The sequence below is a fragment of the Vicia villosa genome, unplaced genomic scaffold (assembly GCF_029867415.1).
Source record: "Vicia villosa cultivar HV-30 ecotype Madison, WI unplaced genomic scaffold, Vvil1.0 ctg.000364F_1_1, whole genome shotgun sequence".
Lineage (NCBI taxonomy): Eukaryota > Viridiplantae > Streptophyta > Magnoliopsida > Fabales > Fabaceae > Vicia > Vicia villosa.
In genome coordinates, this window is record NW_026705165.1 from 954,331 (window position 1) to 968,019 (window position 13,689).

The 13,689-nt window shown below is 32.6% G+C and overlaps 1 protein-coding gene across 1 annotated transcript; it reads left to right on the top strand.

Moving 5' to 3' along the window:
- Positions 1-2,078: 2,078 nt before the first annotated feature.
- LOC131627489 (probable methyltransferase At1g29790) lies at positions 2,079-3,731 on the top strand. The gene has a single exon (XM_058898342.1). The coding sequence runs from the start codon at positions 2,091-2,093 to the stop codon at positions 3,567-3,569; it is 1,479 nt and encodes a 492-aa protein (XP_058754325.1). The 5' UTR covers positions 2,079-2,090; the 3' UTR covers positions 3,570-3,731.
- Positions 3,732-13,689: the final 9,958 nt, after the last annotated feature.

The following is a 13,689-nucleotide window of genomic DNA, read 5'->3' on the forward strand; positions in this document are numbered from 1 at the left end:
CCCATTTTGCTCATCCTTCCAAATCAAACGATCTTCTCTCACTTCCTCGATCAAAGGCACCTAAAGGATACTTTTTGTAACTGTATCATCAAAGAGATCACTAATTAGTTGCACATCCCACTGTTTAACATTAGGCAACATGAGATCTTTAACAATAATATTATATGCACCTTGGGGCCGTCTAAATATCCCACTTCCTTCCCTCGAAGCCAAGGTTCATTCATCACCTTAATATGACTTCCATCTCCTATGCTCCACCTGCACCCATGAGTTAGAACATTTCTGGATTGCCAAATACTTCTCCAACCAAAACTCGGATTATTACCAATATTGGCATCAAAAAAGGAGCATCTAGAAAAGTACCTTGCTTTAAAAATTCTAGACACAATAGTGTCTTATTTGTTTAAACATAATTTTATACTATAATTTGTTGTTGAACTCACTTTTACATAAATGTATTCAAACTTAAATCACATTACATTCAACTCACTTTTAATCACAATTAATTTTACAAAATCAATTTACTCATAATCAATTCTCTTCATTGCAAAATCAAACATACACTAAATATTTTTGTTACTTAAATAATTTAATTTATTTAATTATATACATTAATTTGAATAATGTAATTATTTGAATTAATTTAAAATAACTTTTAAAAAATAGTTTAAATAGCTTCATTAAATAAAAATAAATAATTTTTCATATAAGATAAATTAAATAATATTTTTTTAATTAAGAGTATTGTTGTCCTTTCAAAAATATAGACAATTTTAGCTCTTCTTTTTTTTAATTAATCTTTTATGACAAAATCATATAACAATTTCTCACATATTTCTCTCTTTCATCACCCTTTCTCACATATTTCTCTCTTTTTATTCTCTTTTCACATACCTTTATAGTCTAATTTGGCCAAATAGAGAAGTGAGTGGGGGAACCAGCGGTTTGGATCATGTATAGAAGATGACAAACTTACACTTAAGTATGACTTTGTTATATTCAAACGTGAGTCGGTAAATCTTATATCGACTATGAATAAACAAAATATTAGATATATAAAACATTTGACTCATATGTTTAATGCCCTTAAAATTTTAGAAGGAAACATGCTATATCACTTTTGATCTTGAAGCATTGACTCATTATTATTCTGGACACTCTTCCGAAGTCGCCAACAAACACTTCTATCAGAAGAAGAAGAAGAAAATTCAAGTCACCCATGGTATTACTGGCCAACCGCTATACCAAACAAGCATTATACCTAATATTTCAATTTTGGTTTTTCCCATGAGATTGGAACTAATTTATTTCCCTTGTTTTCATTCTTGGACAGATCATATTTGATACCAATCCATTCTCAGTATGTGATATTCTACCTTGTTCTAATTTTAGCCTAATATTCTGACTTTATTATCCTTAATTAAAGGAATTAGATGCAACACACTATTCATCATGTGATGTTAGCACTTATATAATCTTGGTAACTTGTGCTCATTAAATATTCTCATTTTCTATGCAAAACCTGCCAAAGTATAGTCAATTATAATTTAATCTTGCTTGTTTATCCACTTCATACTTTTTGCAATGAAAAGTGAGAACATTATATGCACATGTAATTTTTAAATCTCATTTGCATATGCATTTCCTAGTTTTCTGCTCAGAAATATCCTCTAGATCTGTGCAACAGTTTAATCACATTATTATTAACAAGTGATTATCTTAAATTCAAGTTATCTCCATGCATTGACAATCACTTTTTGCTTTTTCAAATTAACTAGTACTTAAGCAATCACTAGAATAATCACATAGCCAAATGCTAAACTCTATTTATTACCATGCTTAGAATATAGAAAGTCAAATCTCAATATCCTCTATTTCAACTTGTTCATTCTTCTTTACCTATATGATTTTGATATATCCTATGATAAATTTTTGTATCCTTATTTCAATATCAGTATTATTGTTGTGGCTGAATGAATATCTCCTCTTTGAGATACATATGGTTAGTTACTTCTTAATCTGAATCTTCATATTTGAGATTGTTTAGAATTTTGTTGTATCTAGTTACTTTTTTTTATGTAAAAAAGCACATGAAATCTTTGGATATTCTAAGTTTTGAAGATAGAAAAATGACAAAACAGAATGTTAATACAAAGTTAAAAAGATGGAGAAGTGTTTATATTTTCATCTTTATAGCTGGTGCTATTGCTCTTCTCCTTTCGGGTGCATCCATGTCGAAATTCTTCTCTTTGAAATCATTTCTTGATGTTGAATCTTTTTATACTCATTTATCTCCTCCCGAGGGAATAAATAGGAATACTCGAAATGAAGTGTTAACAACTGTGCAAGTTGTGATTCAAAAAATCGAAAAGGAACTTGAAAAACTTAGGGAAGTGCATCGAGATCCATCATCATCATCATCATCGTCTTCATCGAAAATTGTATTGCAACAAGGTGTTTTCCTAGCTGATATTTTAGGACTACTCGAGTCTTTGCATAGTGAAGTTCACAACGGTAGTTTCATCGTTCATCCTTTGATGAAAGAAAAGAAACGATCTGACGAACCTGCTAGTTACTTTCTGAGAGAAGAGATTCGAAAATATGTCAGAATCAAGCCTAACCGATTAGGAAAACAAAATTTCATGGGGGCGAACGCGACATTCACTAGCATAGGACATGCGTGTTTTTCCATGAAGGAAGATTTAGAAGAGTACATGGATTATGACATTGGTGAAATATGTAATGATGATTGGAAACTAGCTCAAAAGCTTATGGTTCACGGATGCGATCCTCTACCGAGGAGAAGGTGTTTTTCTCGAGCACCTAAACTATACAATAAACCATTACCTATTCAAGATTCCATGTGGAAACTACCCGATGATAGAAATGTTAGATGGAGTCAATATAGGTGCAAGAACTTTACTTGTCTCGCAAGCAACAACAATGCTCGAAAGGGATTCTTCAAATGTGCGGATTGTTTCAATCTGACCGATCATGAGAAGCCGAGATGGATAAGATTAGATGGTTATCCAATTTCAGTTTCAAATCAAACTAGTGAGGCCGATTTTTTCATCGATGATGTTCTTGGAATTAAGCTAGGAGAGATTAGAATCGGATTGGATTTTAGCGTTGGAACCGGAACTTTTGCAGCTAGAATGAAAGAGTTCAATGTGACAATAGTTACAGCAACTATTAACCTTGGTGCACCTTTTAGTGAAATGATAGCTCTTAGAGGACTTGTTCCACTTTACTTGACTATAAATCAAAGGCTTCCATTTTTTGATAACACACTTGATTTGATTCACACTACAAGGTTTCTTGATGGTTGGATTGATTTTGTGCTTTTGGATTTTGTTTTGTATGATTGGGATAGAGTGTTGAGGCCAGGAGGGTTGCTTTGGATTGATGCATTTTTTTGCTTGAAGGAAGATTTGTATGATTACTTGCAAGCTTTCAAAATGTTGAGATATAAAAAGCACAAATGGATTGTTGTTCCAAAGATTGATAAGGATGATCAAGAGGTGTTCTTTTCGGCTGTTTTAGAAAAACCTCCTAGGCCTTTTAGGTGATTTTATGTCGTAATCTTCAATAAAAAATGAGAGATTAATTTACTACGAGACATTCCTTTATATAGATGTACTTATCATCTAACTCATAAATACATGTGTATAAGAGAATGTTCACTTTTTCTTTTTTTTGGTTTTTGTGTGTGTTGTTAATAAATTTGTAGAATGGAGATGAATTTATGTGAATAACAAACTTCATATAGTTTCTTCTGTATATATAAAATGAGCTTCATATAGTTGAACATAAAAAATTCAATCCATGATCACATACACGAGACCATTTTAAAATAAAAAAAAAAGGATGATCATAGTATTATGTAGTTATGTTTATTAAGTGAAAAAAATAATTCAAGTGCTATAATTAGTTATTACGAGGTAAAAAAGTTAAATAAGTTGGAAAAAAATGTCTAAGGAGTTGGTGTAATCAGCTACACATTCACAGTAATGGACTGCTGTAATTGATCACCACTGTTATCATGAAATTGTTTTTGTTTCAAGTGTAACTGGTTACAGGTTTTGTGTAACTGGTTACAAGTCCGAGATTAATTTTTTTCCAATTATTTTATGTTGTAACTTGTGTCCCAATCCAATTGTAATTGTTTAAATACCTTGGAGGTATTATTATCAAAGTTAATGAAAATATTTCCACCCTCAATTCTCTCTCTCTCTCTCTCTCTCTCTCTCTCTCTCTCTCTCTCTCTCTCTCTCACACACACACACACACACACACACACACTCACTCACTCACTCACTCACTCTCCACATTCAAATCTTCCATTTTCACCAACCAAGTGCTTCCAAGTTCTAGCATTAGACATCAAGAGCCTAGTTCGATCCACCAAACACCTAGTGTGCAACATGATTGTGTCTCCAGTGAAAAAATCCCTACACGTCTTTTATGCGAAGAATTACAATAAATGGTGCAAGCAAATGAAAGTGTTGTTTGGCTACCAAGATGTTCTTGAAGTAATCAAGAACAAGGTGAATCCTCTTGTCAAATGTGCCACAGGTGCACAACGAGCACCACATAAGAAAGAGAAGAAGAAAGATTTCAAAGTGTTGTTTTTAATCCATCAATGTGGGGATAGTGATAACTTTGAGAAAGTTGGTGATTGTGAATCATCAAAGCGAGCGTGAGAAATCTTGAAAAATGCATATGTAGGGGTTGACAAGGCGAAGGTGGTGAGGTTACAAATTCACAAATGTCAACTTGAACTAATTCAAATGGAGTAAAATGAGACAATCAACTATTACGTGACAAGAATTACTCGATTGGTGAACCAAATAAAAGCATGTGGAGAAACTGTTACGGGTCAGAATGTTGTCACGAAAAGCTTGCGTTCTTTGACGATAAGATTTTAAAACATAGTAGTGGCGATTGGGGAATCGAAGGATCTTGCGACGATGAGCAAAGAGAAGCTACAAAATTCTCTTAAATCTCTTGAGCAAAGGATGAAGGAGAGAAATAATGACAAGGAAAAGGCGGAGATCTCTTTTCAATCTCGTTTCAATGAGAAAAACAAGAAGTCGAAAGGAAAATGGCCCATAAAGAGTAAAGGGAATTTTTCAAAATTTTGGTGGAAGAGAATCCCAAAATTCAAATAATTTGACTTGTCGGGGTGAGAGTAGTTGCAAAAAGGAGGGTGGTCAAAGCAAATTTAGAGGTGAAAGGGGAAAGATTGACAAATGCAAGATACGATGCTTTAATTGACAAAAGTTCAACCATTTTACAAGAGAGTATAATGTAAACAAGAAAGAACCTCAACGGGATGAAGTCAATGTTGTAAGGAAGGAGTTTGATGAAGAGAACACACTCTTGGTCATGATCACATAAGGGGAGTGTATTAGAGATAGGCTGCGGAACAACAACAGTAGGCAATTACGAGAATGCTATAGAAACATGTTGTAACCGGTTACCTAAAAGCTGCAACTGGTTACAGACAAAACAAAACGTAATGGTGACAGTGAAATAAGCAATTTAGAGTAAGGAGGAATGGTATTTGGACTCTAGTTATTCAATGCATATAACGGGGAGGAAGGATTGGTTTGTCAAAATTAATCGTGCCACGAAGAACAAAGTGAAGTTCGTGGATGACACCACTCTAGCAATCGATGGGATCAGTGATGTCTTGATCATGAGAAGGGGTGGTGGAAATTCCTTGATTAAAGATTTATTGTAAATTCCAGGAATCAAGTGTAACCTTTTAAGTATTGGTCAATTGCTTGAGAAGGGTTACAAGTTTCACATGAAGAACAAGGCTTTATGCGTTACAGACGCAAACAAGGTTTTGGTCCTAAAAGCTCCTTTGGATGCCAATAGAACCTTCAAGATTGAGTTGAAATTGATAGAGAATAGGTATTTTTCTACAGTGGCTAGTCGATAAAAATGGATATGGCATTATCGTCTTGGACATCTCAATTTTAGAGATCTAAATGCTTTGTAAAAGAATGAAATGTTAACAGGGTTGCCATTGATCAACATACCGGCTGAAATTTGTGAAGAGTGTGTGCAAGCTAAGCAAGACAATGGTAAATTCATGAAGGGTGCAGGTTATAAAACAAAGTGTCACCTTGAGGTGGTATATTTTGATATTTGTGGACAGATCAAGTTGACTCAATTAGTGGCATCATATATTTTGCCACAGTCATTGACGATTATAGTAGAAAGTTATGAACATACCTAATCAAGAGAAAATATAAGGCATTTAAAGTGTTTAAGATTTTCAAGTCCATGGTTGAGCAGCAAAATGGTCACAAGCTCAAAGTTCTCAAAATGAATGGTGAAGGCGAATACATCTCAAATGACTTTAGAAAGATTTGTGATCAAGAGGGGACAATACATGAGGTAGTAATACCCTATACACCACAGCAAAACAATGTTGCTGAAAGGAAGAACCGATTGATTGTGAACATGGTGAGAAGCATGTTGAAGGGGAAGAAATTGTCGAAAGAGTTATGGAGAGAAGTGGTATTCACAGCTGTATATTTGTTGAATTGGTGTCCAACAAACAAGCTTGAGAAGATAATACTAGAAGAGGCATGGTCCAAATTCAAACTGAATCTGAACCAATTGAGAGTTTTTGATTTCGTAGCATATCGACATGTTCCAAGGCAGCTTAGAAAGAAGCTGGACGATAAGGGAGCTGATGATACATGTTGAGTATCACTCCACCAGAGGTTACAAATTGTATGATGCAACATGTTGGACTTGAGACTTCACACACAAGAGGGGGTGAATTGTGTGATTTGGAAAAACATGGTTTTGAAAACTTTAAAAAAAATTGAGAGTTTCTATTAAAGAGTGAAAATTAAAGAGCGAAAATTAAAGAGTTTAAGGGAAGAAGAAAAGCACCAAGAATTATAGAGGTTCAGTCAAATCAAAAGACCTATTCCTCTCCCCAAGAAATAATCTTGAGAGTTTCTATTAAATACTTGAGAGTTTTTAGTAGGTGAAGCTCACGAACCCCATTAAACAAGGAAATAGTGGTTGTCCTACAACCATGATAATATTGACAAAAGATATAATCGTTTACGTCTTCTCCGTTGAAATGTTGAAACTGAAGTGACCAAGATTTCTTCCCAATGATATTTTGAAGCGATAAGACTTCTCTCCATAAAATATCTAAGCTCAATTTGGTTTAACAGGATAATCAATAACCTCTTGAGATTTTAACAAGATGGTCTTCTAACATATGAATTTAAACGGGATAACCATGAACCTAATGGTAAGTTCATCAATATTGAAAAACTTTATCCTTTAAATGAACAAGACTTTATAATAGCCTTAATGGAAGTTCAACAATATTAATGATCTTCAACCTAACTAAATATTAGGAACTGATCACACAATCTCCAACTAAAGTTTTTAATGGGTTTAGCTTCCAACCACTTATTTTCATTCCTAAATGGATTGTGTTCAGAATTACAAAGACATCTCACTCACAAAAGATCTATTTTCCCAAAAGCATTTGGCAATAAGAACTAGCGAGAGAAAATGAAAATGAAAACTTAGAGGGAGAGAGAGAGAGAGAGAGAGAGAGAGAGAGAGAGAGAGAGAGTGTGTGTGTGTGTGTGTGTGTGTGTGTGTGTGTGTGTCAATACACAAATCAACTACTAGATGAAATGAAATGAGAAATGAGGCATTTATTTATAGGCTTGAAATCCTCCAAAAGATGAAACCTCGTTAAATCAAAAAATGGTCGTTACTAAATGATTAGACTGATCAGTTAACTCATTTAAATGTAACGCCTATGAGTTCCAAAATAGGTAAGAAGTGATATGTATATGTTGCTAATTAATTTAGTGCATTCAAATTGCCTTGATCCTCAAAAACGTGTCAATCTAATTGATTGACATAATCGATTAGATCCAGTCAAAAATATTTTTTTATCTTTTTAAATGCTCTCATCTCTTTCTATGCAACTTCTATATATACTTCTTAAAGTTTATTCTTTTCAATACATTTTATAAAAAGGTCTTAAGTGTGTGTGAATGTGTGTGTGAGCGCGCTTATAGCCACCTACTTCTATGAAGAAACACTTTTGCATTTATAAAAGTCTTGCTCACTTACTAGATTGGGATAGCTTCCTTAAGCCTATGTCTGATGTATTCATTGTGTTGACACTTTGCTTGAGATCTCCTGAGCCTTTTGATATAGTTTATTTGTTTGCCTTTGTTTGAAAAATCTTTGTTTATGTCAGAAGCTTTATCTGAAAAATTTGTCAATACTTTATCAAACACATGGCTTGCATATTTAACCGCTTAAGTACATTAGTTGAATTTCACAATTGTTCCATCTTTACTATGTTGAATATCATATGTTTTGATCTTTTGCAGTTGTTATCATGTTGTTGTTTTGTTCTTCATAGTTTTTATTATGTTATCTTTCTTTTCTGGTCTTTTATAGTTCTTCACAGTTGTCATCATCTTACAATTCTTCACAATTGCCATCATCAAAACAAAAATCGATTACTTGCAAAACAAGATTCCACACAACTAATAAAAGGGTTGTGATCGTCCGAGACGTCTTTTTTGATGAAATAAAGGAGTTGCACTAGCCTGTAACCAGTTACGTAAAAGCTATAACTAGTTACAACATTGAAAATTCAGATTCTGCAGAGTTTAAGAGTGCAACTCTGCCCCCATCTAAGCCCGAATTGAAGAAAATGTGAGAAGATCAACAAGGCAAAGATGTTTTCCTCCAAGACTCCAAGATTGTGAGATGTTCTGAGATAATGAAGTCAATGATGATGGTGATTTCGTCCATTTTGCATTTATGGCAGAATCGGAATGCGTTAAGACGAAAGAGGCCTTGAGTGATCCAAAATGGATTTGTGCTATGAAGGAGGAGCTAGAATCGATAGAGAAAAACAATACTTAGGAGCTAGTTGATCTAATAGAAGGAAAAAGTCGATTGATGTAAGATGGGTCTATAAGGTGAAGACAAATCCCAAGGATGAAATAATCAAACAAAAGGCTAGATTAGTTGCAAAGGGATTTTTGCAATTAGAATGAATAGAATTTGAAGAGGTATTTGCACTAGTTGTTAGAATTGAAACTATTAGATTAGTTGTTGGTATTGTGAATAACAACAATTGGTCCATTTATGTATAACAACCCCCTGGTTTTGTTGTGAAAAACTAAGAGCCAAAGTTCTACAAGTTAAAGAAAGTGTTGTAGGGTTTGAAACAAGCTCCAAGAGCTTGGAACAAGAGGATAAATGGTTTCTTAAAGTAGATTAGCTTCAAGAAGTGTGTATCCGAACATGGCGTGTATGTGAAGAGAGATACATACAAAGGAGGGATAATCCTTTATCTATACATAGACGATTTGTTGATTACAAGCAGTGACAAAAAGTGCATTTCTAAGCAGCGATGAAAGAGTTTGAGATGACTGACTTTGGATTCATGGCATACTTCCTTGGTGTTGAGTTTCACTAGTCCAAGAAGGGATTACTCATGCACCAAATAATGTATGCACTTGAGATTTTGAAGAAGTTTGAAATAGAGCACTGTAGTGCTACCATTACTCCACCTCAACCGAGGCTACAACTTTCGATGAATGAGGATGGGAAAGATGTTAATCCAACTCAATATAGGAGGTTGGTGGGATCCTTGTGTTACTTGTCCAATACATGACCAAATTTGGCATTTAGTGTCAGTATTATGAATAGATTCACAGAAAGACCGGAGGTGTCTCACTTGGCAGTAGTCAATAGGATTCTACGATACGTTAAATGATCTATTGGCTGCAGAATTCTCTTTCCCACAGCAAACACGGTCAGAAAATGCAATTTACTCGATTTCACTGATTCTAATTTGTGTGGAGATAAAGATGATTGAAAGTCTACAACTGGATACATCTTTATGTTCGTTGGAGCATTAATCTCATGGTGTTTGAAGAAGGAACCAATAATAGCACTCTCGTCTTGTGAGGCCGAGTACATTGTCACTTTGTTGTGTGTGTGCCGAGCCATATGGCTAATGAATCTATTGAAAGAGATGGACATCGATGAAGGTGACGTTGTAACGCTCTTGGTTGATAACTTTTCCATTATGAAACTTGCTAAGAACACAATTTTGCATGGGATGAGTAAGCATGTTAAGATGAAGTTTCACTACTTGAGAAAGCTTGCTATTGAAGGAAGGTTGAGATTGGGATATTGTCGAAGCGAAGAACAAGTTGTTGATTTATTGACCAAGAGAGTTACGATTGAAGAGTTCAAGAGATTGAAGACGAATAAAAGCATGGAAGACTAGGAGCACTTGAATTAAGGTGGCGTGTCAAGTGAAATACACTAATTCAAATAATGTAACTGGTTATCACGGGGTATAACCGATTACAAGTATGTGAAAAAATAGGGTTAAATATACAAAACCCCCTTGTAATATAGGCGAAATTCGCTTTTCCCCTGTAAATTTTTTTTTCAAACACCCATTTAAATATAAAAATACTATGTCTTTTGCCCCCTAAGTGTAAAGTTTACCCCCTGTAATGTTTTTTTGTTTGATTTGCCCCCTAGATTTGGTGTTTAAATTATACGCTTAGGAGGTAATTCAAACAAAAAAAATATTACAGGGAGAAACTAAAAAAAAGTATTACTAGGGGGTAAAGCAAATTTCGCCTATATTACAGGGGTGAAAAGTGCTATTAACCCGAAAAAATAAAATAAACTGAGAAAAAATGATTATGAAGTTGTTGTTACCGGTTACGCATTTTCATTAACAAATATTCATTTATTACCTTATATTGCTAATAATAATTAAATTGAAATAAACTAAAAAGTATTTAAAATCAATTAAATAAAAATAATATTTATTCCACTAACTTACATAACTTATATCGCAATTCATCTTACTTTCAGTATCCTATTTCTAATAATTCACTTATTCACTTATTAATTCACTTATTAATACAAGGGAAAAGCTAACACGTGCCTCAAGGGCACAAGTTAATGAGATATTTATAGAAATATTTTCTTGGAATACATGCATTTAATGTATTGAAATTTTAAATATAACTCTATTGCATTTAATTACATTTAATTTTTTTTAATTATATTATACTTAACATGTGCCCTTAGGGCACACGTTAGCATGACCCTTAATATAATTCTATAAGGTCTCTATCCAAAAAAAAAAAAAACGCCAAAACTCTTTTTATTTTAATTAATTAATTAAAATTAAAGTTCTGCCAAAATACTTTTTGTTATATTAATTAATTAATTAAAATTTTAATTAAAATAACATTCATCCAACTTACTTATATTACTACTTATTTTACTTCCAATGTCCTCTTTCTACTAATTCACTTATTTATTTTAATACACTCCTCAAAATATATGATGAACATCTCTTTTATATATGAGTATCATTTAGTTTTATTTATTTTATAAAATTATTCTACAATCATAAAATGTATATTTTTTATTAATTGTACTCATTATTTGAATATCTTTCATAGTACTATCAATTATATTTTAAAAAATAAAATATTAATATTTATTTAAAAATATTGAATTTTTAAGGTATTCAATTAAATTTATAACATTAAACATTTTATACAGTTAATTATCATATATAAAATTTATTTTATAATAAAGTTAATATTTTTGTGCATCAGATAAACCAACTACTATTATTATTATTATTATTATTATTATTATTATTATTATTATTATTATTATTATTATTATTTCTTTCTAGCCTTGTTGTAAGAGACAAAGTTGATGTATTTTACTAATAAATTGAACTAAATACATCTATTTTAGGAGGAATTAACATGTCATCCCCTAAATTAAACCTGTCACCTCTTATATTTTTTTATTTTAAAATTACCCTTGAGTAAGTTAGTGAGGGTGAAGAATGAAATTTTCAGTAGAATTTTCAAAAATTTTGACACTTCCCTAAAATTTCCGGTATATTTTTTTGAAAAAAAAATTTTGTACTACCGGAAATTTTAAATTTTCGGTATATACCAAAAATTTCAAATTTATAGTAGCACAATTTTTTTTGCTAAAAATACCGGAAATTTCAAAAAATTCAGTAATCTTTTCAAAATTTTCGGTAAAAATTCATGGAAATTTCTAAAAATCATGTATTTATTTCGAAATTTCCGATAGAAACACATATTTTTTAAAAATTAGTGACTTTAGGCAAGAGTATAATGGTAAAAGCATATCATTGGGGTGACATGTATAATTTGAGGGATAGCATATGTAATACTCCCAGTTTAGAAGATTTATACATGCCACCCCTCAATTTTTTTCATTTCAATTTTACTCCTAATGAGATACAAAGAATTTCAAATTTTTGGTACACCCTACCAAATTTCCGATACAAGGAAATTTCCGGTAGTGTATTAGAAATTTCCGATATACCGAAAATTTCAAATACACTACCAAAAATTTCCACCTCTCCTAAATTTCCACTTTATTAGATGGTATGATAATACGCACCGAAAATTTCAAAATTTCCAGTATGATAATACGCACTGAAAATTTCAAAATTTTTGGTAATATTGGTAAATAATAATACCGGGAACCGGTAGCAAATACGGGAACTTTTGAAATTTTCGGTATATCGAAAATTTCACAAAATATACTATAAATCTTACTTGTTTTCGTCACTTTCTAGTACGCCTTCGAAATTTCCGATCAAAAGATTTAAAAAATTCAATTCTTTTCTATAAATTTGTAAAAATATGATAATGAAAATTAATCAAGACAATTTAATCTTTTCATATATTTGAATTTGGATGTTGCCATGTTCAATACTATAATACTAGGGTGGCAAATAAATTCTCCCATTTTAGTTGACGAAAGTGTTTGCTTACTAAATGAAACAGGTAATCTAACAATCATAAAAAAAAATAAACATGAACTCAATTTGGTTATTTCTTTTTTTTTTTTTTAAAGCAAATTTGGTTATTTCTCAATACACCACTATCTACTATCTACCCATTATTATAAGATTGAGCATACTACCGAAAATGCTCTTTCCTTCAAAATAAATTACACTAACAATTGGTCATTTTTGTAATTAACAAAATAAATCCTTCTTTCTACTACTTTTCAGAACAAATTCACCAAGTGTTGCAATATCATTGGTCCGATTTTATTTTTCCCTCTTCCCCTCATTTCAAAATCATACCCATGTCTCTTCTTCCTCCTCATTAATTTCGTTCTCTCTCTCTTCTTCTCTACTCTCTTTTTTCTTTAAACCCTAAAACCGCCGCCGCCGCCGAGTCACTTCTCACCTCACCCCACACAACGCTCACCACAGCAATTGGTTTTGGAACATGAAAAGCTTCTCCTGGTGTTGTTGTTGATGTTGTTGTTTCTGTAGTCCAGGTAGTTTTGATAACTCGGCTGCTAACTCTCTTGCTCGCCATAAATTTCATGTTGAATCTGAAGCTGCTATCAACAAACAAATCATGGAAACCCAAAATCCCCATCCCATGCTTGTAATCGATGGAATGGTGTTGTTTGATGCGCGGTGTTTCGGGGAGATGATGAGAAATACATGTACATTCACACAGTGAAGATATCATCTTTGATTTACTGACTTTCTGTTGATTTACGGTTCTTTTCCTGATTTATGGCTGTTATTTTTCATCCTAGGTT

Excerpts from the sequence above, each read along its gene's own strand:
- LOC131627489 (XM_058898342.1), top strand. The coding sequence starts at position 2,091 with ATGAAATCTTTGGATATTCTAAGTTTTGAAGATAGAAAAATGACAAAA.